The sequence below is a fragment of the Musa acuminata genome, chromosome BXJ2-2 (genome assembly GCF_036884655.1).
Source record: "Musa acuminata AAA Group cultivar baxijiao chromosome BXJ2-2, Cavendish_Baxijiao_AAA, whole genome shotgun sequence".
NCBI lineage: Eukaryota > Viridiplantae > Streptophyta > Magnoliopsida > Zingiberales > Musaceae > Musa > Musa acuminata.
The window spans coordinates 27,296,363-27,324,011 of NC_088339.1; the positions used below are offsets into that span (position 1 = coordinate 27,296,363).

General features: G+C 35.6%; 1 protein-coding gene across 1 annotated transcript; it reads right to left on the minus strand.

Moving 5' to 3' along the window:
- LOC103975786 (transcription initiation factor TFIID subunit 1) lies at positions 1 to 27,607 on the minus strand. The gene is made up of 21 exons (XM_009390864.3): positions 27,468 to 27,607; positions 27,184 to 27,303; positions 24,821 to 24,883; positions 24,653 to 24,698; positions 23,746 to 24,003; positions 22,158 to 22,267; positions 21,616 to 21,778; positions 19,735 to 20,776; positions 18,148 to 18,350; positions 16,756 to 16,993; positions 16,153 to 16,489; positions 14,370 to 14,579; positions 14,089 to 14,181; positions 13,671 to 13,877; positions 6,842 to 7,048; positions 6,008 to 6,491; positions 4,751 to 4,938; positions 4,462 to 4,590; positions 3,963 to 4,031; positions 2,893 to 3,885; positions 1 to 611 (listed from the first exon to the last, which is right to left on the minus strand). The coding sequence occupies exons 2-21, from the start codon at positions 27,301 to 27,303 to the stop codon at positions 252 to 254; spliced, it is 5,520 nt and encodes a 1,839-aa protein (XP_009389139.2). The 5' UTR covers positions 27,468 to 27,607; the 3' UTR covers positions 1 to 251.
- Positions 27,608 to 27,649: the final 42 nt, after the last annotated feature.

Sequence of the window (27,649 nt, forward strand, 5' to 3'; positions counted from 1 at the left end):
TTGATCATACAACAGGAATTAGGCGAAAAAAACTTCTCGCCATTTATCATTTCTAATGGCACAATGGCATGCTTAGTTACACCAAGTAACCATATCAAAATCATACATACAGTGGCTAAAAGAAGCAACTGCTCCATAATCTCATTAAGAACTGTTATATATATGATCTAGCTAATTTACATACATTGGGACCTCCGGTTATGGAAATCGTGGAATCCAGGATTGTACTCATCTTCCGACATTTTCCAGGTCTAGGTCCTGGTGTCAATCCCAGCCTCAGCATCACTCAATTCTTCATGCCTCTGTTGCAAGTAGTAATCACAGAGTTCCAAAAGCTGATCAGCAAGCGGAGGAATTCCAGGATTTCGGCCGTCATTGTATTTATGTGCATTAAAAGTTATCTGCCAAATATCATGCCTGAAGTCCTCCCTAGTCCTGTACTCCATGTTTCTGACCTTGTCTCTGATGGTGGAAAGGTCCATTGGCTGCTCTATGATGTCAAGATAATCGGGGGCTTCTTTCTTAGTCACAGGTTTAAGGAATAGGTAAGAAACCTCATAATTATCCCTCAAGCTCTCTACGATACTCCCCAAAATGTTGGAAAATTCAACCTGCCAGTAATCAGTGTGTTAAGTGCATACATATAAAACTTCTGTTGTAACATAATGATAGACAGCAACAATCAAGCATTTTCCAAACCATTCATGTTCCATTTTTTTACAAGAACTTTTAACATATATAACTTATAAGGCACTACTTCACTTGCAACCACAATAACTTTGTTACACAGTAACATAGGCCATTTTTCTGAAGATCTATTTGATCCTCAAATTTCTAAAGATCTAATAATAAATAGCAAACATGGTTAATCAACTGGTAAAAATAAAATCCATTGACCCAAAACATTATCCTCAACCTGCTATTTAACTCATCGAATTATTAAGCTGTTTTTTACTTTTGTGCTCAAAAGAGCATGACTGAATAGTTTCTCATTACAACTACACATCTATGACTGTATAAATCAGTTGTTTGAGCACTGGGATGAGAATTAAACAAAAATCAGCTAAGGTACGAAAATCAAAGTCCAGTCAACCTAGGGAGACCAATTAAGTTCCTCATTTTTACTACATTTTGCTTTTGTAACTAACTTCACCAAGATTGCTGCCATTCAAGCCTAAAATAAGCTCAAGCCAGATCAGGGCTGATTGCACTTGTAGGGTTGGACATGGACCCAGCCTATCTAGTAGCCTGTCAGAAAGGGCTTTGCATGAACTTGACATGGACCGGTCAGCATGAACTTCAGCCAGATAATCGGGTTGAAGCCAAAGGCAAATAAAAATTCACACTAAGCTATAAGTTCAAAGTAAAAAACCAAACTACTTCCAAACCTGATTCGGCAGACACATACTTCCCCAAAATTTGGTAGGTAAGATGAATAAGATATTTTAATGATAAACTAAAAAAATAGCACTATGTACATGTACATGAATGATACATTCAATGATTTGATGTTTCTTTATAAAACATTTGAGCTAGCCATTCATCTATCGAACATATGCACAGTGGAAATGAGGGTGGTTAACAGCGAGAAGGGATGAGAGCAGAGAAGAGTTAGCAAAAGGCAGAGCGGAAAGCAGAGCGAGGAGACAGCAAAGGGGCACCTCGAGGTAGCAAGGTACATGGCAAGGCAGTGAGGTTGGCCGACAAGGTGAGGCCCCGAACCAGCGAGGTGAGGTGGCGAGGGAGTAAAGCGAGCTGGCGAGGTAAGCCAGTGAGGCCAAATGAGCAACTCTCTAGGTTACTAGCAGGTCGCATGATTTTGAAACAAATTGTTGGGTTTTTTCCTTTTGCAGACATTAACCCTATCCATTTGAGCCAATTCACTAGGATTTGGTTCAACCTGCAAGTACACTAACTAGCTACCATGAGTTCCATAGGATCAGACGATCCTACATTCCAGATCATGATTATATGTGGCTGCTTCGACTGAGCCAAGCGAGTACTTGGACTACCCAGCGCCTAGGCTTAGGTGCCTGCCTAGGTGACTTCACCAAGTTGTAGTGTAAACTAAACAAGTTAATATTAGTTGAAGATAAGGACAGATGTATTCATGATTTTGAGATCACAATATAAACATTCTTCTTGGGACATCAAAAGAATTACAAAAGAGGAAGAATACAAGTTGGTAATTGTCAAAGCAGAAGAAAAGACTCATATAGCTGATATAGGCCATTGCCCTAGAAGATCAACAGGAAACTAAAAGAAGCGGGCAAAGCATTAAGTACCAAAAGAGTAACACATACATACATCAGTTCCTCCTTTTAATAAAACTATTTATTTCACAAATTATGAAGTTGGTAAAGATAACTTTTTTATTGAGGCAAGGCAGCAAGCTCTATTTTATCCACTCTGTCTAAATCTTTTGTTCTGTCTGAAACATGAATTTTAAATCTTCAAAGAACAGTCAACTGATTGACAAAAAATATCAATGTACATAAAAATAATAGCAGATGAAGTAAATTGAGTTTGACCATATTCAGATAATAAGTCACATTAATCTACAGTGCTTGCACTTTATTCATTGCATGAAATCCACAAGGAATCACATAATTCCACTAAATCATTAAATCATTAGATTCTAACAAATTAGTGAACAGGGAGAAAAAAAAATTTTCATAAAGAATGCAAATTCTAGACAAGAAACAAATAGGTATGAAAATGTGATGGTTTATAGGTATGAACAGTTACAAAACATGCTATATTTTAAGGTCCATTGAACAAATTATGGTTTTATCACCTTTTCTTTTAGAAATACATGTTATCATTTAATATGTTATAACAGAAAAAAGCGATGATTCTATGAATTTTAAGGTCCTTTAATCAGATTATTACCTCTCCTCCTCTACGGCGTTTTGCTACTGGTGCATAATCCAATTGTCCTGGTTCAACCATAGCCCGCCTCTTTGCAGCTCGATCCCTTTCAGGTATCCTTCTATCATTTCTGTAAGGCCTGTGCTCTGACAAGTACTCATCTCTGAAATCTGGTTTCACCGTTTTTTTCTTCTTCTTTGCCTTTCTTAATTCCTCCTTTCTGATTGCCTCTTCATATCTTCTGGACTCGGAAAGTCGCTGAGTCTCTTCTTGCATCCTTCTTTCATCCTCTAGCATCCTCCTAGCTTTCTCTCTGCTTCTCCTTTTCTCCTCCTCCTCCACTGACCTCCTGCCATGACCTTGATACCTTTTAATTGCCTCTCCAGCAAACAACTTGTTCTCTGGCTTTTTTTGCTCCTCATAACTTGACAATTCGGCAATTTTCTTTGTTTTTCTGAAGTCATAGTCCATTTCAGCATCATAGAATTGTCTGGATGGCTGTCTGGGTGGCTCTATGTTAGTATTAACTTTTGGCTGTTTAATAATAATTTTCTTTTTAGGTTGATCTTTCTCTGTGTCAACAGGAGGCCGTATTACAACAGCATGCTTTGGCTTTTCCTGCTGAACATCCTCGGTCTTCTTTTTATTAGATATTATTATCTTATTGATCTTCCCTGTTGATTTAGACTCAATATCTGCATCAGTAATATGTTTATTAAAAGAATGAGCCCCTGACAAAGTTTTCTCAGAAGGCTTGTCGGCTGGACCACACTTGAACTTCACTGGAATAATTTTCCCCTGCATCTTTAATCCTGCCTTTTCAACATTTTCTGATGCTTCAACCTCACTGACCTTGGCCAATGCATTAGATATTGACTTCTTGCTGGGAGTTTTCACTTGAAACTGACCTGCAACATCAGGATGACTAGGTTTCGCGGTAGCACTTTCCAGTTCCGAAGTTTCTGGTTCTTCTCTATACTTGGGGCAGTTCTTATTGGTTCTCATGTGTCCAAGCTGATCAAATACAAAAAAGTCAGTGATGGTGATTCAAGATATTTCACATTGTGCACACGTATCTATCATATACAAACCTGACCACAGGCTCCACAGACAAAACTCTCCCTTACTGGTTTATCACTCTGTTTCTTTTCCTTGAAAACCTGATCCAGCATGCAACTTAGTAAATAGTAATTGTACCAATTAAACTACTAGCCAAAATAAATTTATATACCATGAAAATACAAGTAAACCTGTGAATGTGATATGTATAAGACCAGTAGTTCACCATACATGTAAACCTCTAAAATTATACATGAATAAATCCTTTTTGTCTTTAACCGTACTTACAACAATATAAATGGTAGCCACTGTATTTAGGACAACAAAAATCTAACATCTCCTAGCTAAAAAAAGGGTAACTTTTTATAGAAAAGATGATAAGTACTTGTTTAAAATCTTGGGTGTAAATTACATAAGCAAGATAAAACACTTCGTTAATTACTTTTTCAAGAAAAGTTACAAAAACACTTACATGATCAAATTTCAAACAGAAGAGCAAGGACACAACCAGACAATGTTAGGTAATTCTACCTTAATTCCTTCTTTTGGAGCAACACTTTTTCTTTTTAGTAGTCCAGTTGAAATGTCCTCACTCACTCCATTTGCTTTCTTGGGTTTTATTTTGCCAGGCAAGTTCATCTCCGGATGAAGTTTTTCAACCTGCATAAAATTATTATTTACTTTTCAGTTGGGTAGGATTCCTGCCAACACTTTAGATAGAACATCAACTGAGAGAAAATGACAGCAATTCAGGATATTTTGTTAATACAGATCAAAATGGTCATAAGTCTATCATTAAATATGCCACCAAATGAAGTACCTCCTTGGTCTCTCGCAACATGATGTCTTTGGAAATATATGAGCCATCAGCATGAGATGCAATAATGGTCTGTCCAACTCCAGTGCTAGTTTTTTTGGTAAAATCAGTATTCTCTGGACCTAAATGAGAACCAATGGCTTCCATTCCAGCTGGTTTCTTTTTTTTCTTCTTTATTTCAGCTCCATCATCTGCACATAATTGACAAAATGATGCTAGGCACAAGTGGTATAGTGGTATACTGACTTGTCTGTCTATTTTGTGAGTCATAAATAAATTGATCAATAGAGGATCTAACATAGAGCATACAAGTAATATAGGATATGCTTAGAGCACAAACATGTACATCTTGAACTTCTTCCTCAAACTATCCTCTATCGAAGCAACACTTAATTGTTCAATACTGAAAATGTATTTTATCTCTTTTCTAGTAACTTTGCTTATCCACCTCTATAGTTCTATTTCAACTACATTTCTTTTGCATATATTTCTCGACTGTCCAACATTCAAATGCATATGGCTAACCTAACAACTATTTTCTAACCAGGAACCTTTTAGTACTTATTTTTTCCAATCAATTTCCTACCCATCCCACATTTTCTTTTCTTTATTTTATTTTTCTGTCGGCCCATGGTGTATTCAGGATTACAATACTTAAATTAAATAGAATAAATTTTTTTGACATAAGTCATATAGTCTTTTCTAAATTGCACTCGATGGCATTGGTGTTGTACTTTCAAAGATCAGACATTATCCATGATCATGATGATCATGATCAACTTTAAGAGATGACATAACTTCAAGATGAGACTATGCTGCAACCTTTATTCATCCTTAAACCACCCCAAGAGAAAAACATAAAAGAAAAAAATTGGAGCAACACATGGCAATTCAGAAAACAAGAGGAAAAGTGAAGCACCTTTTCTAATGTTTACACTAAAGTGGCAAAAATGCAATGTAATAATACTTCATTCTTAATTATGCTCCAGCCATCAAGTTATTTTTCTACACTTAATATGGAGTTGTATTTCAGCTTAATGTGAGAATATCCCATTTTTACCAATCATCAAGTCATAGATTGTTTGCATAATAAACAGCACGGTTTTAGAGAAATATTTGATCGTCAAACAGTTGGAAGTAGTATCATAATTGATAAATAGGAACAATTAGAAACTTAATCTACCAGAATTTTAGCCAAGAGGTCAGCATTATTATCTACAAGCATATAATTTGCTACATGTAAGTCATTGTTGCTCTTACCCTCAAGCAATCTATGTATCATAGCTGCTTCAGCTTTGTCATCTTCAATTTCTTCTTCAGTTTGAGTTTGAGATGGACACCTTCGCATTTTAAGACCCTTAACACCATCTGCCTTTTCACCTCTCATGTCGGTATTACCATCATCTTCTTCATCAAATTCCTCAGCATCCAGCAAATTCTCAAGGTCTCCAGCAAATGAATCCAGATCACTGATTGCTTCAGAATCACTGTCATTTTCATCACCATCAGCAGCAGAAAGACTCTGAACTTGTCGGTCCCAAATTTCCTGACATTTTTCTCTAGTCTGCTGTTGTAGCTGTAGAAATGACATCCTCTGCCCACGTGCAAACTTATTTAGTGTTGTGGCATCAACTTTGACTCCTGCTGCAGCCTGCTCACTTGAAAGTTTGCGTACCATAGCAATACGATGCCACCTAGTTAACTTATCAATTTGCTCTTCGGGAACATTGAATTTTAAGAGGACCTACAAGGGAACAATATCAAAAACAAATGTATGGGTTATGTGCAAACTTATAAGATGGAGTAGATGACGAAAAACTGAGCAGTGAGATTACTTCCAGAAAATGACAACAGGGATGTTCTCATAAAATTAAAAAAGTAACAGTCGAAGTTTCAGAAAGCACATTCAATAAACTCACTTTATTGCAAAATTTACATAATTAGCAACTGTCAAAGTCACATGTCTTAGGAAAATTAAAGAGATATTGCTTCATCAATATAGGCTGATCTAGAAGTATATGGCAAATCTAGACAAATAAAAGTGGCAAGGAAAGCTTAACAAAAAAAAGTTGATACATTGAGAGTAGCATATACCTCACGTGCAGCATCCATGCTTAATCTACGAAGATCAGCATCAGTCCCAGTGACTGTTGAACTTCCTCGAGCAGCAGCTGCCTTTTTCTTTGATATTGCAGATGAAATAGGGGGCTTTGAAGTTACACGGACATAGCTAAATCCTAGTCCACGTCCAGTAGGATCACCAACACCAGTAATTTCCAAGCGTTCAATATTTTCACGATCCTAAGAAAGAAATGATAATTAATACAAAAGAATATATATAATCTGGCTGTGGATGACCAACCATCAAAGAAATAATAAAAAGAATTGTTTTTGTTGAACCTTAATTAAGTTTGAAAAAACATTGACCAAAAATAAAGAACATTGTCGAGTTAAACAATCATGATTTAATTATTACCATCATACCTAGCCTTAAGTTTATAATGAATATATATTCAGGGTCAATAATTTGAATTAAAAAATGTAAATGGGACATTAAAGCTTGTTGTTGTATTGTTGTTGCCGTAATTTAAATTAAAAAAATGTCAACTTCACAGAAGTTGCAAGGAACATTTCAAATATCACACAGATACTAGTTCCCACAACTTGTTGGATCAGCATGGTACTGAAATACTGTGCAGTTATTTATATATATTGTCTGGTGTTGCTAAAATATCAAAAAAATAATAAAAATGAACAAAATACCAAGTGGTACCAAGTTGTAAGGCCAATATATATTGGTCAGTATGAACCGGACAAACATATATTTTAAATGTAAAACATTTCATACCAAAGCACAATCAAATCCTAACAAAGATGCATGAATCACACCAAAAGTATGTATAGCAAGGCTATCAAAAGGCCAACCCAGTTTAAAATATGGCCAGAAACAAACACTAGAAGTGTTCACTTAGTTTATGAAGCATGTGCAGGAATAGTCCCATATTCAATAGGCCATATGAACTATGGCGGAGCCACTAAAATTGAAACTCCAAGTTGTCGCTATTTCTTGTTTTTATATCTCTTGGTTATAAACCTTTCCTTGACCTTTTTCATATCTGAAACTGCCAAGCAATACTAAACATGCAATTAAGACAGTCGTCAAACATTAACCCACTGTACACCCTTATTAGCACTTCCCCAAACTAAACCTTTGCCAATTTTCCCCTAACACATAATGGTTTAAATAGGCACTCGGGCACTTGCCTAAGCGCTCGAGTGAGGCGAGGCCTGAGCACCTCAAAGCTTGACCAGGCGACTCTTCAGTGAAGCGTCGCCTGGGCGCTCGCCTGAACCCAAACGCCAAGCACCTCAAGCGAGCGCTCGATTGAAACAAAGCAACCAAACCAGAATATCAAGTCTGGTTCAGTTGAACAGTAGCTTAGTTGGTTCGATTGAACCAACTAAGCTAAATAATGTTACTAAACTTGCACATGCAACCTCCCCGCACGACCCCGAGCCACAAACCCTACTTCGTGCGCAACCGTCGTCTCTGGCGCTTCCTTTACTACTGCCACCACCGCCAATGCACAAGACTGACGCTTCCTCAATCGCCGATGGACCGATCCAAAGGTCTATCATTCGTGCGCAGTTCCCTTCGCGGTTACTGCTTTCGTGTACAACTCCTACCGTTGAGGGAGAGGACCGTAGCTTCCTTCGTCAACGACGAACACATATGAAGCTTCCTTTATCCACGACATCGCCGTATACAGTTGTCGCCGCCATCGTCCAAAGCTTTCTCCTTCGCTACTACTATCGTCCACAGCTTCCTCCATCGTCGCTGTTGTCGTTCGAAGCTTCCTCCACCACTGCTACTGCCTACTGCCATCCGCAACTTCCTTCGCCGCCACCGCCATCGTCCAAAAGTTCCTCTGCCACCACCACCCTCTCCTTCCCCACTTACTACTATTAGGGTTTCAGGATTAATGGTAAGTGTACAAAGCAATTCAAAAGATTCATCAAAAAATTCAATAAAGGATCCTAAAGATCCTAATGCAGTTACTTGCATCTTTTGTGATAAAACTACTAGAGGTGGTATTTTTCATGCAAAGCAGCATTAAGTACAGAACTTTAAGAATGCATCAGCATGCAAGAAATGTCCACCTTATGTAAAAGAAAAGTTGTTGGCTTATATGACTAAAAAAAAGATGCAAATGAATGAATCTTGTAAGATTTTATCCAAGAATAATGTTTAATATATTAGAGATGATAAAAAAGATTATTCAGAAAATATCAATACAAGTGAAAAAATATTATATGATAGAAAAGGAAAAGAAGTCCTGATTGTTAAGAATGATAAAAAAGGACCGATGGACTTATATATGTATCAAGGATCACAAAAGCAACAAGGTTAAGCAGGAGCAAAATAAAGACAAACAAATATAAGTGATGCTTGTGATAAGGCAAAAAGGAGAACAATTCACTAAGGTTCGCAATACCGAATGGTACGGGCGGTACATATTGGTCCGCCAATTGACCGGCATGCGGACTGCCTGCTACCGAGCAGTATCAACCCGACTACGACGAGGCTAGGAAGAAGAGGCATTCGAAGAAGAGGGTGAAGCTTCGAGAAATAGTACCCGACGTCGCCTCCGTCGTCTCATTCTTTGCTACGGCGCCCATTGCCATCACTCCCTCGACGCTGCAGGTCTTTCGCACCCGCTGTCATCGTTCCCTCGACATCGAAGAAGATTCTTCATTCGTTCCTTCGCTGCAATGCTCGGTGCCATCCCTCGACACCGCAGCTATTCGCCTAGGGTTCGAGTGAGCGCTGCTAAGTTATATATTTTTTATATATTTAATATCATTTAAATATAATACATTTAATATCGTTTTAAGCGCACCATCGTTAACTATTTTATATTTCAATGATTTTATATATTTTTTTATATATTTAATATTAAAATTAATTTTAATATTTTTTAAACATACTGCTCGGTACGCTCGTACTGTACCAAGAAAATGTTGCCCACATCGTACCGAGAATCATCTTTTATGAAATCTAGAGAAATGGTATATGAGTTGCTTGGCAAGTTTGTAGAAGAAATTAGTGAACAAATGTTGTCCAAGTTATAACCGACAATAGAAACAACTACGTGTTAGTTGGTAAGATTTATCTTTTTAATTTTTTTATCTTTTAATTACTCTGTCTTCAATTTGAATAGAAGAATTATGTAACTCCTAAGTCTTATCAATTTTGTTATCATTTATCTTAGGTAAATTACTTGAATAAAAAAAACAACACCTATATTGGACACCATGTGTGACACACTGCATTGATTTTATGTTGGAGGATATTGAAAAAATTTCGGACACTAAGACTTGAGAAAGAGCAATCTTTGTCGTTGGATTTCTATAATCATACTGGGGTTTTGAACATGATGAGAGAATTCACAAGCAATAAGGGATTGGTGAGATATGGTGTGAACCAAGTTGCTACTTCCTTCTTAAAATTACAAACTATGCATTGTCAAAAACAAAACCTAAAAAACACGTTTACCTCGGAGAAATGGGTGACAAGCAAATAGGCAAAAGAAGCGAAAGGCAAGAGGGCCAATGATATCATCTTAATGTTGTCCTTTTGGAATCTTATACTTCATACATTAAAGGTAATGACTCTCTTGTTCGAGTCCTTCGGTTGATATATAATGAAAAGAAGCTTGCAATGAGATATATATTTATGAGACTATGGATAAAGCAAAGGAGATGATTAAAAATCTTTAGATGGAAATGAAGAAAAGTATATGAACATATTTGCAATTATTAACGAAAGATAAAATTGTCAACTTCATCATCCATTACATGTAGTAGGATATTATTTGAACTCATTGTTCTTTTATAAAAACATCTCCATTGAGTTTGATGCAAAAGTTATAAATGGGTTATATAAGTACATTGCAAGATTAATTTCAAATCTTGAGGTACAAGATAAGATTATACGTGAATTATCTTTATATAAGAATGTTGATGATCTTTTTGGAATTCCAATGGAGTTCAATCTAGGATAACAACATCCTCATGTATTTATAAATTTATATAATTAATTTCATGTGTAATATGCTATTATTAATAATAAAGTAAATTTTGCAGCTAAATGGTGGAGTCTATTTGGAAAACCCACCCGAACTTACAGTAATTGTCTATTAAAATTCTTAATTTGATTTATAATGCTGTGGGTAGTGAGCGAAACCGGAATGTCTTTGAGCATGTAAGGATCACAGAATATTTTTGTTTCAATTAATCTATTTTTTTTAAATAGATGTATTAATATATTTTTAAATTATATAATATGCTAAATTCATACAAAAAGAAGAAATTAGTTAAAGCATCAACAATTATATGATCTAGATTATATAAAGTATAATTAGGCATTGAAGGCTCATCATGATTTGCGAAATAATATTGATCTAATCTCATTATAGACATTGATGATTCAAATGAATGGTTGGTGAGAGAAATGGGTGTGTGAACTTGCAAGATACCGAAGACGAGCTTGCATTTGAAGATGATAACTTGACATGGGAAAATGTGACAAGAACCTCAGGAGTTGGAGAATTACAAGCATATACAACAAGCTTCGTAACTCGATACGGTACGGTACGTATATATAATATAAAAATTAATATATAAAATATAAAAAATAATATAAAAATACAAAAAGGAGGCGTACGTTGCCTTGGCGACGTCACCTCCTTTTCTTCTCCTCGTCATGTCAGACGAGGAGAAGAACGAGGTCTTCTCCTCATCTGCGACGTTCGGTGAAGACATCGAAGGCCGTATACGTCTTCAACCTTCAGCGAAGAATGCGGCGAAGAAGAAGTTGAGCCGCCGCCTCTCCGTTACCTCCTGGATCAGGATCGTTGAGGTAGGACGACGCCGGATTGAGAAGCGTCGAGGTTCTCCTGATTCTCCCTCTTCTTTAAGCGCCTTTTCCCTCTTCTCCCTCGACACTTCTTCTTCCCTCGCTACAGCCAGGCTGATACCGCCCGATAGCGGGCGACGACGATCAAAATCGATCGTTACCGACCTGTTTCGGACGATAACGATTAAAATATCGACCGTTACCGCCTGATATAGCCTCATATCATCCGATACGGGGCTAGATCAACGGCATCGCCCGGTAGCATGTGGTCCACGTACCGGTCTGCTGGCGGACCGATACGTACCGCCCGATACGGGCAGTATCATTCGGTATTGTAATCCTTGATATACAAGATACATGACGAAGACAAAAATGAGTACAAAAGCCTCAAGTTCATCTCCAGCTATTGTTAAAGAGAAGGAAACCTATTTTGATGAAGATGAACGAGAGGAAGAGAAAGATGATGATATGTTTGAAAATGACAATGTTGCTTATGATGATGATTAAATTTGATGCAAAATTTTATTGTTTTAAGTCTTTTTAACTTTTTTGTTATTAGAAGATGGATAATGTAACTTTGTATTTAGATCTTTTAATTTAATGTCATACTTTTATTTATATAGTCATATTTATCAATTGTATTATATTTCTTTTATATTTTAATATTTCAAAATGCTTCACTTCGCTTGGGCTAGCGCTTAGCGCTTTTTAAATCATTGCTAACACATTACTTTGCTCTAAAATTTTTTAGAGAGATCAATCTCCAACCAAGAATCGTTTATCAATTTTGGAGTAACTCTAACAAAGAGACATTCCTTCTATGGATCCATGTGAGTGTCACCAAGAACTCAACTTTATTGTAGATTGTTTTAGTAAAACATATGCAGTTGTTTAAGGAATCCCTTTAACCTATAAGAACAGTTCCCTTAATTCCTTGAATCCATTTAGGCTGTGCTACATCAGACAACCACATAAAACTGAGAAAGCATTTCTACAAAGGAATAAAAGCATGATCCCTTAAATTCAATATTAACATTAGACTCTTAGAGAGTCACTCTCTAAATCAAAATCCACTTCTTTGAAGATAGAAAAAATATATGAAAATTGTATCTATCAAAAGCTGAATTTTAATCGACAATTACAAGTCATAAACTCATGACTTTAAGGACCAACCTCTATGGACTGGATCAACCACGAGATCAAGAATAGACAAAGACTGTCTAGAATCAACCAGAATTTGTCTAGGTTGAACAATTGTGGTCAATTTCATGCCAAGATTGACTAACCGAGTCCAGTTCAGATCCCAATTACTCAAACCTTACTTGGTTTAGTACAAAAAATTAAAGAATTTTAAGCCACAATTTTCCTCAATATAAATTATTATTTAACAAATTTCACTGTAACAACATTGTGGAGGATTGACAGTCATTTCAAAATCTAGCTATAACGAAACCTCTCACTTGCATATATCCAACTTAAGGCTATGACCATACAACCACCAAAGGATGCAATCTTTAATGGGCACATATAGGTCCACAAAGACAAAATCCTAAGGTCAGTAATGATAAGATTAAGAATGGCCGAATAATTCGAATAGGAATGTTCAATATGGAATTGATTAATAAGTAATTTACATAAATCAAATTAGACCCATTCTATCTGTTAAGCCAAATTGTATGTGTGGAATGACATATATCAAATAAGTCTTGACATCAGATCTACTCCACATAAATCAAATTAGATCCATTCTATCTGTTAAGCTCAATGGTATGTGTGGAATGACAGATATCAAATAAGTCTTGACATCAGATCTACTCCTAGCCATAGCAAAATGCATATGAAACAACAGTGTTTTATGTAATTCACTTAAAGCATATTCATATTTTGTCAGTTTTCAAAAATTCAATAGTAATATAATTATACTGAGAATAACTTGAAGCTTCATAAGTTTATTCATCATCTTAATATACATAATACAACCAAAGTAAGCGAAGTAAGCAGAACCTGATTTGTGCATGCAACAAAATTGCTTGTAAGATTCCATGAAGTAATCTGCAATTCCCTCTCAATGTGTGATGCCCCTGCTAGAGCAATAGCTTCATCAGGAAGTTGATTCATTGCTGCAGAAAGGCCGACAGGATGAGTAAGTCGACTAATCCCCAACTGTTTTAGCCGGTAAAGACCAGATTGCATACTTTCATAAGAGCAGACCTGTTATAAGCAATGAAGTAAAAATAACATCATAGAAAATGACTTCTACACAAAAAAATATTATAAATCAAAGACAAATAAAATTACAAATCCATTTTAAAACAAATGATGGAAAAGATCTAAAGATGAATTCAATGATGCTGACTAAGAGATATATCTCAACCTTTGACCAAAATATATTACCAAAAAGAGAAGAACACAAATAACTCACATTCTCAGGTGACAGAATCCTCCTCAGTTCTTCCTCTGATGGAATGCGAAAATCAACCTTCCTAACCCACAGTAGCTGTCCATTCGATCCCTTCTGAAAAGTTGCACAGTTCAAAACACTTTCAGAAATGACACAGAAGATGAAGAAATGATGCCACGGAAAAGAAGCAACTAACAAAAATGATTTGAGAAAGTTGATGTTATTAACTTGGAAGAAACAATACTTGCTTAACATGATAAGACCGCAGCAACACGCACAAACTTAGTAATACTACCGCTGACCTTTATATCAGCGCAATGTTTCAATCGTTTCCGCACAAAAGCATCGGTCAAGCCAGGGAACTGAGCAAACAATTCATCAGCTCGAATATGAGGAAGGATTCCTGGTTTCTCCTTTGCACGAAATTCCCTGTATACATATACTAACATCCTATTGACAAGATAATTCTGAACAGTTTTCGCTCCTGGAGAAAGCACTTCCATGTGAGGCTCCTGCAGAGAAACAACAAATAAATTTAGCTCGAGAATATAGTTCAAAACAATAAAAATTGATCCAAGACACTCAAATCTAGTCGTTTATTAGAATAGTTGCTGAGTCATTTGTTCTTATTCATCCATTAACATAAGTAACAAGTGATCTGATTGCTAAAATGAAATGGATAGGTAATACAACAAAAGTAATGAAATGGATTGGTAAAACTGCAAGTCTTAAGCATGAACTTCATATATTTAAACATGCACATCTCATTAAATCCTAAGATTTCAAACATGAGCTACATTACACAATTTGCGTCTTAGTGCTCCATGTATCTAAAATTGGTTGCTGAAGCTCATCAAAATATGATTCCCACCAACTATGAGGAACTCATATTGTTCCATGGTAATACCATCATGCAAGATGGTATAACAGAGTTTTCCCCAATCATGAGTGGATCGCAGAGAAGAACCACTGCTTTTATCTCTCACCAAGAGGTTGATAGTGATCGTTCATAGTTCCACCAACATCTAGTCTTTCAATTCAGTAAGAAGAAATGTTCTCAATGGGGGCACTAAAATAAAATAAATGTTCAAAAATTACAGATAAAAACATCTCTTATATTTAGAAGGTAAAATACATAATACTATAGTAAATTGAACTTGAGTTGCTCAACACAGCGAAGAAATTCATAAAGCTAAAAATTCCTGAAACATCTGTCAAATTGAGTTCATCAATCAAAATTAACTGGTAAGAAAAAAGATACAACAACAATGCTCTAGTTTGACATTCAATTAGATTCAAAGACCTTAATAGGTCCCAAGTTATTTAAATTTAGTTGAGTTTATTAATTTGCACTATAAGGGTATGAGTTAACCAGATGTCAAGATAATTGCTAGCAATAAACAAGTATCAATTTAACAAATTCTTAATGACCAATCAGCATCTTTATTACCTATAATCATGAGCTCTTGCCTTTTTCTTTTTTCTGAGTTATCTAATCTTATGACACAGACCAAATAAAATCCTTCAGAATACAATTTCAGTTAGATATTTAAATCCACACAAAACTAAGGATTATGTAGAAGGATTCTTAACCCAGAAATTTGTTGATGTGGTTAACTTGGTGGAGCAAGTCATGTTGAACGCCAAAATGATCAACTTAGACATTTATAAGAGAAACTGATCGTTTGATTGAAACTTAGCTTACTAATAAGCTCCAATGACACTAGATATTCATTTTTAACAAAAGCAAGGAACTCTTCTGCTGCAAGAAGTCAGAACATATGTGAATTATATTTTAAGAAATAAAAAAAGGCGATGGGTACAACTGTATTCCCTCTTTCTCTTTAACTTTCCTTCTTCACCTTTCCGCATTTTTTCCCCCTATTCTCCTATTTTTGTCTTTTAGTTTTAATTTCACTCAGAGTACACAACACCTTCTGGTTGCATTTTTCTGTTCAGTCTAATCAAACTTGCTGTGTTTCATACTTGCCATACAACAATATTAGACCACTTTAAAAACAGGTAAATGTAACTCAAAACCTAATGTTGAAAAGATAATAATCCTAGATGGCAGAGAAAACTTACTTGCTGTCCAACAACATATAATTTATCAATCCGTCGAAGAGAAAGCATCCCCTTTGCTGAGCGAACCAACAGAAAATCTGTCGAAGACAACTTGTGAGGAAATACAGGTGCCCGATACATGTTTGTTTCAAGGCATGTTTGGCTGCATCCAGAGCCAATATCTCCAAGAAATGGAGACTTATCAGCAGGATCAAGAGTGAGCACAGTCCCCAGTCTATTGTTGCCATTCCGCAAGGATGAAGCTGTTTGATCGCCAGGTGCAGTTTTCTGATAATAAGTGCAGAGTCTAGCACCCATCCCAACATTTCCTAGAAGCAATGGTCTCTCTTCACAATATCTAAACATATAAATAAGAATGTCAAGAAAAAAAATCAAGGCAACATAATACTAATCTTCAGTTAATGAGTAAAGGATGGCTATCCTTATATATGAAGCAAAATTCAAACATCTAAACAGAATGAGAAACAGTCATCCAAAAGAAGAGAAAAAAAGGAACCGAGATAAGATTCCACAACAGAGCACATAGAGCAGACAACTATCCAAGCAAACTTTGAAATCTAGTATTGCACAGGTATCAGGATCTAGGATCTTAGGGCCACTTACTCCAAAAGAAAGACATGTCCATCTTTTACAGAGAGTTCAGATTTTTTTTTAAATGCCCCAGGAGGTCGCAGAGGTCTGTTTTCTCCAGGCAATTTTTGTGCCTTTGGCCACAAGTATATCCTAGTGCGCACAAGATGGAGCACAGAATTTGGCCGTACATCTTGCGCAGCAACAGTCATATGATCCTCTAGCTCTCTTCCAGAATAAAATACCTTAAATTTTTCTGATGGTTTAAGATCTGCAAAATAATCAGTTAAGGTTAGTGGCTTATAAAAAGGTTTGAAAACCTTAGCATTTAATTAGTGACTGAGAACAGCAGTATTAGCATATCAGAGATACAAAATAAGTCAAAAGAAAAATAAACAACATCATGACCATCGATTGATTTAGTGCATAGCATACCCATGCCAGCTGGCACTAATATGTTAAGCTTACAGTACATAGATATAGTATGCCATGTACTAGAATAGGTTCCATGCCTGCTTTTAACTGCAGCTTACTCCTAGGCACATCACAAATAAGAAAATTTTAGTCAAATGTCTTGCTGAATACCAGTCAAAGTGGGTGTGGCAAACCCTACTAGCGTACAATTTTTTTCAGGTATTTTGGATTCCTCATCCTCTTGGAGTTCTTTGTCTGCACAGGGTTCTAAAAGGACATAACTATATTTCTTCAGATGGTTGGATTGACTGAAAGCTGATGTGGGTTATAAGGTTTTATGATATGCAAATAGCTCCATTCGCTATCATTTGTTTCAAGACTATATTCCACTTGTAATCTTTGGCATCACCAAACTGATTGTCTATATCACAATTGGCACATTTAACTAAGGATTGCAGTTTTAGATACTGAACCATGCTGGTTCATGACCGAACCACTGCAGATCCTCGTCATTCTAGCATACCGACACATCACATGGTATGCTAGCATATAGTACCATATACCATGGTACCAGGGGGGAGGGATGTGGAGAGGAGGGAGAAGAAGAGGAGGAGGAAAAGAAGGAGAAGTATCGGAGGTCCTATCGCTCTGTTAGCCTGCTCAATAACTCAAGGCTGTTTCCACAGTCCATTTGAAGCAATTTGAATATGCTGTTTTATTATCAAGGAATGTTAATATTGTTAAATGGAGCTTTCTTTCCAAAAACAAAAACAGAGAAGCTCATTGTCTGGCTAATACTTATAGAGTCCAACAAAGACCATTTTACAGAGGCAATGATTTCTCTCAGAACATTTTGTAAATCCTGCAGTACATATGCATACTGCTAAAACATGAATAAAGTAGTGTTTCCTCAAAAGAAAAAAAGGAAGAAAAAAGCATTACTCGTATACAAGTCAAAAAAACACTTAAATCCTTGATCAAATTATCAAGCTCAAGGCAAACGAGACTAACCCAACTTCTTAGACGCTCGCAATTTGACAGCTGATAAAGTCTCCTCTGCATTAACATGAAGCTTTATTGCTTTTCCCCCTAGGCTAATCAAAACCACTTTCATTGATCCATGGAAGCAAGGTGGACCTTGCGCTTTAGCAGCAATTGCATTATTATGAGGATACCATAAGGATTTTGGCCTATGAAAATTAGCAATTTCCTTACTGCAAAAACATCAACTATTATATTTGAGAAATCGATTCTAAAAAATAATGAAATCAAAATGATAAAAAAAGATTACTTCAATTAACATATGCATCACGTATAATCATTATTTTCTAGGATAAGCATATAACAAAATGATGGAAAAATCATCTAGATTAATGTATGCAACTCATATAATCATTATTTTCTAGTAATAAGACTTTTATTATTATATAACAAGGATTGGATGCATTTAACTGAAGCAAGATACTAATAATGAAACATGGTATAGTAGAAACTACGAGATAATTCGAAATGGTGGTGCTTTCTTTTAGTCGGTGCAAGTCAAGTTGACTAACATGGCAATGAAGTAAACATCAGTCAAATCCATATTGTGAATTATATTTGCTATTTAATGAGTAAATAAGCAGCTAGTGCAATCTATCACTAATTATAATGAAAATGACTCTAGCATGTAAATTATCACCTAAAAATATGCTTCATTTCTTAAAGTATGACTGTAATATACATCTCTAGTTGATATGTATACTTTTAATGCAGGATTCATGTTATTTATATTAGCAAACTAAATGGCTTATATTGGAAGTAGAGTACCATAATCTTTGAGATGTAGGTTAGACATTCTTAAAATCAAAACCATACAACAAGAGTATCAGAAAGAATAAACATCTAAAACAAAATCACTGATCACCCGACCTTTCTGCATATTATTGCCATTTAACAGCTCAAAAGAGTAAATATGTCCTAGTGATGAAGAAGCCACAGCTGTAACCACTATAGTGAAATAATAGCAAGGTAACACATCATAGAGCATCAAGCAGGAAGCTATAAACCATCAATTACAAATCATACTAACTGTTAGGTTGTCCAAATTATATTCCACAAAATGCTATTTATGATGTTCGTGATCTCTAGAAATCAAATTAGCATATATCGAATAGAAAAATTAAAGCATATGGCTAATGAACTTGACACAACTTTTAAAGATACAACTATAACTTCTTTGCTATCTAAAACAATGTGTAAATGAAATAGTTCATTTATGCCTTCTATTGTTCTCCTTGATCTTTGTGTCAGCTCCTGTAAAATACCTTGCAAAATGGAAGATAACTGTAACCACTAGTTAAGTTTCACTTTTAAAAGAAGTCACATGTCAAAAAAGAAGATACATGTAACTTCTAAAAGAAGTTACATGTCTGATAGATAAGCGAATGGACCATGCTTACCCTCAACTATATACAGATATTTTTTAAAAGAAGTTACATGTCAAAAAATAACAGTAAGAAAAAATTAACCCTTTTCACATGGTTTCAAGAAAACAAAATCTATTGCTACAACAGTTTGCAACAGCAAGATAACCAAAAAGGTGGAGCTTGTTCTTACTAGCTCAACTTGGGCTTCATAGTCTGCAATTTCAAAGCAGGCACTGAATGCATGACTTTTAAGCTCAATAGAGTACGCTTTTTAGCATGTGACTTTGTTTGCTGGGATGTTTTCCTATTTGAATAATATTTATCATTAGAGATATTAAATTGACCAGCAGATGCCATTCCCTGACTATGAAGATCAAATGAGTCCTCCAAGAAAGACTGGGAAGAACGGTTTATCATCATAGCACCTGCATGAGAGCGAAGGTGGTCTCTTGCATTGTTGTCTAAAATCTCAAAGAGCATTTGATCATCTTGAAGGTCAAGAATAAGCTTTGGCTTGGGAATGTCCTCATCAGAATCCCAGATGACATTATCTAACCAAGACCCCTCTAGTAATTCCTTATTCAGCAAGGAGAGTTTGTTCAGACGTCCCAAAGCACCACTTTTGCATACTTCCTCAAACCTATTCTGGGTCATGGCTTCAGGAGAACACAAGATATCCCTTCTAGAAACTAATTCTGACACATCTGATCGTGATGGGTAGTTCGCTTCATATGATTGATTGTATCTTGAAATTGAGAAATTTCTGGAACCAAATGACTCCACCAAAATGAAATCCTTTGGCATATTAACATCCTGCTCAGCAACCTCAGCATCTCGCTGCAAAAATTCTTCTGATTTAGCATCATTGTTGGCTTCAACATCATGTTCAGTTGCTACACAACTCTCTGAACAACCATGACTAGCTTCAGGTGAATTACCCCAAACAATGTCATTTTCCCAGTCAAGCTGATCAAAAGGATAAAGGTCTGGACACACCGAAGATTTCCTCAGAAACATATTCAAATCAATATCATCCTTCATTGGCTGAGCAGAAAGAAACAGGTCCTTGTGTTTCTCATCAACACCAGACACTGGTTCTTCGACAAAATCATCAAAATCGACATGAGTAGAACCAGAATTCTTGGCATTGCTTAGATTTTGAGAAGAGCTCCTCAAGAAGGCCTCCTCATCTTCTTCAACAATATCAGCAACATCCAAGGTTCTTACACGCTCTGGAAGTTTTTAATAATTAAATAAAGTTCAACCAGGTTAAGTAAATGGAAATAGTCATTCAAAACCAGAGGACAAACCAAAAGAACACATATAACTAAATAAAAACAATAACTAAATAAAGACAAATTCAAACAAGAACAATAATGACATTGTAACAGGTCAATGCTATAAAACTGATCAAAGTTCCATGATGACCTAATGAAGATAAAAACATTGGGAAATAGCAGTTAACTATCCAGGTGTTCAGAGTAACAGGATTGTAGGAAACAATCTTGATTAAAGAAACGAAAGCAAGCACACAGTCTGCAGTTTGCTAACACTCTGGTTCACACAAAGTGAAAGATATTAGAGTTTTTCTATTGCAGGAAAAAAAATTACCAGTTGCAATATCAAGCAAAAATTTAACTACAAAATCTAAAAAATAGATTTGGTTACTTAAGGAAAATTTTAACACAATTTTAACATTAAACTTTTTCTTTCTGAATTTACTTCTGATCAAGGTTTCAAATAACAGTAAGACCGGTAAATATCCACCCATGGTTACCAGTCACCAAGGATCAGTGCTAGACCAAATCGGTTATTACCGATCAGTATTCAATATTTATTATTTTCTGAGGACAGCACGTGTTACAGGTTCGTGTACCACTCGTATATTGGTGCTGTATCGGTCCAATCAGTTGCCAAAGCTAGTACCATTTCGGTATTTAACATCGTATCCTTAACAAACCAATAATTAGAGAAGAAAATTTTATTCTAGCAAGCTTTCTTTCACTTAATTTCTGAAGGTATCATACAAAGCATAGGTGTTACAAAATTTTAAAAGACTAGAGACTGTTACCTATTGGGCGTTTCTGATGAACCTTTCTTTCTGGTTTTCTTGCAGGTTCGTGTCTACCAAAAATTTCAGAGAACCTCAATATCACCATACCATCCTCAATGCATAGCACAGGAAGCGATGTATCACCATGAGATTCAATCTTTTCTTGTTCAACGACAGGTTCCTTCCAAAACATGCAAACAAGCAGAAGAAAGGAACAATAAGGAGGCCATTGTGTTATAGCAAACATATAAAGCTGAACTCAGATGATATTTAGATCCAAGAGCCTCTTGAAAACTCCTATATGCTACGCATGTAAATATGTTAGGTCTAGGTTAATTTTGTAAAGTAAATCAAAGAGTTTGAGACTATTGTAATTAAAGAACCTCAGACTCAGAAATATCACAAGTCTATGATACCTATGATTTACTTACTAAATTAATGTAAGCACTGTAAATCATAAGCTTTTAAAGAAAAGAAATTGACAAAAGAAAATATGAAAGGATTATTAATGCCTCCAATATTAAAATGTGTAACATAACAGCAAGACATAGATGGATCACCTCTAGATCACCCAATTCAAAGATATCAACATCTTCATCCGAAGACACAGCAGAGGCCAAGTTGTCATCTGAAGGAACCTCTTTCACTAAAATCAATTCCGACTGTTCGGCTGAAATAAAATAAATGGAATTAAATACAAAGCAGAAACATTAGGCCACTGTACAGGTTAGGAGAGAACAGAATAGGATGGATCACAAAGCAACAAGAAAACCAGTGTGCTTAGGAGTCTAGGAAGGGTCAAAGTATGTAGCCTTATACAAACAAAAAAAAGTTGTTTCCATGGCAAACTCTGGTCACATTGTATGCAAAGGAAAAACTATATAGAGGCACCGATGATTGCCCTCTGCATTAGCCTAAACAGGCTTTAGTAGAAATTATGACATGTTTGGACCATGATCAGTCTCAGATACATTTCACACCAGTCAGCAAAATAGTCCAACCAGCTAACAATGACTATTAGTCCACTCATAATGCATGCAACTAAAGCAAGAGCCTAACATCCTTGCTCAGACTGACTGGACTAGGCCAAACCACTTACACTCTCATGCAAATATTAGATAATGGAGCAGGTTTGGCACCTCAATCTCCATCCTTTGATATTTGGATACTCATATCTTCAAGGGATTGTGAACATGCTTTATCAGTTAGCAACATATTAAAGTAATTTATTAAAACACAATACCTGCAGATACATTCAATGAATCAGCAAGAGAACCAAAACCAACGAAACTCTCCTTTTTGCAATTGTCGCTTTGAACAAATACTAGTACTTACAAAAGAGTGCTATAAGTCCTACAAAGTGAAATTAATTAATAATTTTAACACAGTTATTCCAATATGAATCAGAAGTGACAAAAATAATAAATGAGAAAGATGTGATCAGGAAATATCAATGAGAAAGTAAGAAAATAAGGTTTTTTTTTTACAGGAGGATAGTCAAGGGCATCTAAAACAGTAACAGATAATGTTGGATAATAAGAGAGGTAACACCAACTGATTTCTCTTCTTTTGACTAGGGGAAAATCAGTTAATTCCAAAATCAAATACATTGCATAGGTGATGTCTATCTCTATTTTCTGATCTTCCCTTTGATGCATAAAAAGAAAAAGTTCATTTGATTTGCTGTTGTCTTTCCCAAGCTTTCTATGGCTGCTTAGGAAAGTAATAGATGCCATAAGGGTTCCAACCGAAGATTCCCACACCAGATCTAATTTGAATCCTAAACCTTCTCTTTGCCTCCCACAGAAACTGTGCTTCATCAACATGTAAAAGAAACCAAAACTAAAATGAAAATGGCTTCCAACCTGTAAATCTGGAGATTCTATAAATTAACACATTAAAATATAATAGATAAAGAAAAGGCAGAGAAAGTCCTCCATGACATGACTTAGTTGATTATTCAATTACATGCTCTGCAAAGTAAATTTAATCACATTTTATTTGTAAGATGTGCATAACACACAGAAATACAGCATAAATGTACATAAACGGAACTTCAACTATACACAATTTATAAAACAAACATAAAAAGCCGATAGGCAATATAGGAATCATGAGAAGTAATAATACAGAAACAGGAAGTATAACCTGATGAAGCAATTATTTGAGTTTCAGTCTTATCTTCCACTTCCTCATGTTCTTTCACAGTTTCTTCATCCTCATCATAATTTTCTTCATCAAATACAGAGGCCTTATGGTCCAAAGAAACCAATAATGAACTGGAGGAGAAATATTCTTTTTTTGGAAGCAAGTGGTCTTCTTCTGTGGTGGCTTCAACCTCTGGCCCATCATATTGTTCATCAATGTCTTCGTAATTGATAGCATCTTCAGCCTTCTCATCATAATCTAAGTGGCAATGAAAAACAACCTGAAATTAAATTGCTTGAAGTGCCAGTTTGGATTCCACTATAATGTAAGAAGAAGTCATCCCTTGGACATCTTACTGGAAAATCTGCCCCTTCAGCCAATGAGCGACAAACATATGCATATGTGATGGTACATATTTTTGGCATAAACATACATAAAAATTTTCATTTATTTATAATTTTTTTCAGGTGAATACCTGTACTGAACCTATGCATAAAACAATATATAATTTTCATGTATATGTGTTAAACGATTACCATACTGTATCATGTGGCATTTATGGATTCACAAAAGTCATCCATCACTATTTCATTTCGGATACAACTTCTGAAACTCAAACGATATCATAAAAACAAAATAGGTTTATAAACAACAAGTATCTCAAGTTGCAACAATGTTTAAAAAAACCCAACTCCAAATGTTAAAGATGTATCAAAAATTGAAATCTTTATTTTTCCAGATAACAATCTAGAAATTTGTACTCAAAAGTTTAAAAGCTTAAAATTTTCAACTATAAAGCAACAAACAACTGCAATGAGAATGGAACGTTTTACTTGTCCTGGTGCCAACAATAATATTTTCCAAAAAAATCAAACTTTACAAGTTATTATTCTTCATGAAGACTGACCTTGTTCAGAAGAAGCATCAGAAGGTGCTGGTGATGATTTAATTAACTACAAAAAAGAAACAATTTCAAAGAAATACACAGCAGCTTCAATTGATCTACACCAACATGATTACATGATTAATCACAATGAGTGATCTCCAATATTGAGAATGGAGTTGGGAAGCTTACATCAATGTCAGTAAGAGATGGACCAAGCTTGTCAGCCAATGCAGAAAGATGCTCCTTTGCATCCTGAAAAAACGAAATAATCATTCCATGTTTCATATTGACTGCCTCTAAGTGAAAGTCAATATGATATTAGGATCAATAAAGAAAAAGGTGTACATATTTAGATACACAATAAATTAACATGAAAGATCAATAGAAGCTAAAATGCACAGGCAAAAAGCCTAAAAATCATACAAATATCCAAAATGGGCAACGATGATGCTGAAAAAATTAATAAAATATGTCACTGTCTTCTCATGTTTAAAGTTAGATAAAAATAAAATGTTAAATTTGCAAAATAAAGTTGTCTGCTATGGTCTTGTGGAGTACCAAAATCATTCCTGGTACTTGTTACATCAATGTGAGAAAAGCAACACCTGGCAGCATCCCGATTGTGTGACAAGTCATTAAGTGTATAAAGCTATTAAACCAAAGAAGTCAACTTCCTCAAAATTCAGAACTCCATGTTTCTTTGATCATTAAAAATTCATAAGGTATAACAGAAATATGAAGACACAAAACAAAACAATGGTCATCTGGAAGAACATAATGAAATCTCAAACCTTCATTACATTACAATAGCAACAAGGAAAAAAACATCCAGTAGTCAATCATCAGGAGAAAATCTACTGGTTAAGTTAAGATTTTTATCACAAATAGACATAAAACCCTTGTTTGCCATTTAATAGACCTACTTATATGATTCATCAATATGAAGTCCAGGGTTGATGACTGAAGGAGACTTGACAAGGGAAACTTGACCAGCAACCCAACCCTATAGCTATGAAAATTACAACCTCCACTATCAGATAGTGAAAATCTTAGCATGACTTAAAAAGTTAGACACCCTTAATAGTCATCGGAATAAAACTTGTGGCTAAAAGCAGCTAACTTGGTTCCCAAAAAGATAATGATAGTAACAAGACTTAAATAAGGATCGTGATTGGTCATGACAAATTTGTTACATCCTGGGTCCTATAACTGGTTTTCAAAGAATGATAATCAAGTCATTAATCATTCTCTTTTTTTCCAAGCCAAACTTTTAGTACATTTGCATTCATCCCTAACCACAGAAAGAAACTTTTATTTACTCAAATTCTAATATTCCTGATATCTATAACTAATAGAGAGGATCTATTACTACAAGCCTGCCAACAGCTGTTGCATAGTGCTTTAGCAATATCAGATGTTTATGGAACCTAAATTCATAAATAATAAATCTTGTGAATGGTAAAGGCATGAATGAGGTTCTCCACCAATCTTGCCATGTATATTAAGTTCATATCTTCAAAACGATATCAGGATCAAGCCTCCAGCCTGTAAACATTCAATAAGAAAGAGATGCACTGATTTCTAAAATTGTTCGAAAAGTTCTCTAGTTTTCTCTGTATGGACTATGGTCCTCGTACCACTAGTGAACAAAATTATGTTCAGCCAAATACTATCGACAAACATTAGCTTAGATAAACTTTTATGTTATTATTCAACTGAAGACATCAGAAGTGGGCATTGTTTTCATATGTTCACTATCAACCAAAGATTCATATTCACAATAAAACTCATGACCCATGTTCAAGCATAGACAATGCATTCAATGTAACAGATAAAAATTAGATACTCCAGAACCCATCATAAAAACTTCAACTACTATTGAATCATAGAACGGTGAGTCATGCAAGTTCAACACCAAGATTAATAAGACTAATCAAGAAGATTCCATAAAGAAAAGACAAAAGAAACTTGTTTCTTCCATGTGCTATTAGAACACATACAAGCAAAAAGATAGAATTAGGGTAGGCATTATTGTATATCTTTGTAAGAATGAAAGTAGACCAGCTTCTGACCATGAGCATTCCAGTTTCATCTTAGAACTGGCACTCGTGGTGTTCAAGACAGTAAAGTCAATAGAGGAACAATGGACTTGGAAAAATCTACAAGTTACTGCAGATACAAGACCCAATATATGAGAAAAAATTTTCATCGGCATTTATGGTTTTCTACAATGTTTTCTCACCTACGTCCATGGGCCATAATTTTCTGAGTGTTTAAGTTGGCACATCAACTTCTGATGATAGAAAATGGTGTTATATTTAATCATTCAAATAATTATGCACTGAACAATACTAAATTACACATTTGACAGCAAAATTTTTGTTAACCCACAAGAAGTGATGTATTAGATTAAAATTTGAGAATATCATGACCTGCAGACCAAGCTGAGATCGACAAATTTTATCCATGTTTCTTCAATTATATAACTTCACCAAATTCAGCATGAACTACTATTACTCGAGCAAAAAAAAATCAAGAAAAGATAGAGTCACCTCATCAAGATAATCGACATCTAGATCGCCAGAGTTGTCAACATTTCCAAACATAAATCCCAATAGTCGATTCTTCCCACCAACCTCCTCATAGTCCTCTTCATCATCGTCATGAGTCATCTACCGATCAAAAATATAGGAGAAGGCAAGCGACAGTGTTCAGTAATGAAAAACGGAAGGGGTGTAGTTAGGGATCAAGAAGGGGAGAGCGCATGAAAAACCGACAGAATTGGACGGAGAGGGTGGTAGTCATGATGGGAGGGAGGAGCGGAGACATATCGTACCAGAACCGGAGGGCTGGGCGGCGGGGACGACAGCGGCAGCGACGGGCGACGGGCGACGACTGGCTCGAGGAATCAGCGGGGCTTGGCTTGAATTACCATTCTATCGAAGAGAAACGATCGATACAAAGACTAAAGATGTGGGGACAAAGAGGAAAGAGTCGAGCGAACCCTAGAATGGGGGA

Excerpts from the sequence above, each read along its gene's own strand:
- LOC103975786 (XM_009390864.3), bottom strand. The coding sequence starts at position 27,303 with ATGACTCATGACGATGATGAAGAGGACTATGAGGAGGTTGGTGGGAAG. Across the intron at positions 22,268-23,745 it reads TCAAATAATTGCTTCATCAG|CCGAACAGTCGGAATTGATT; the intron begins GTTATACTTCCT and ends ATTTTATTTCAG. Across the intron at positions 14,182-14,369 it reads AACATTGCGCTGATATAAAG|AAGGGATCGAATGGACAGCT; the intron begins GTCAGCGGTAGT and ends GCAACTTTTCAG.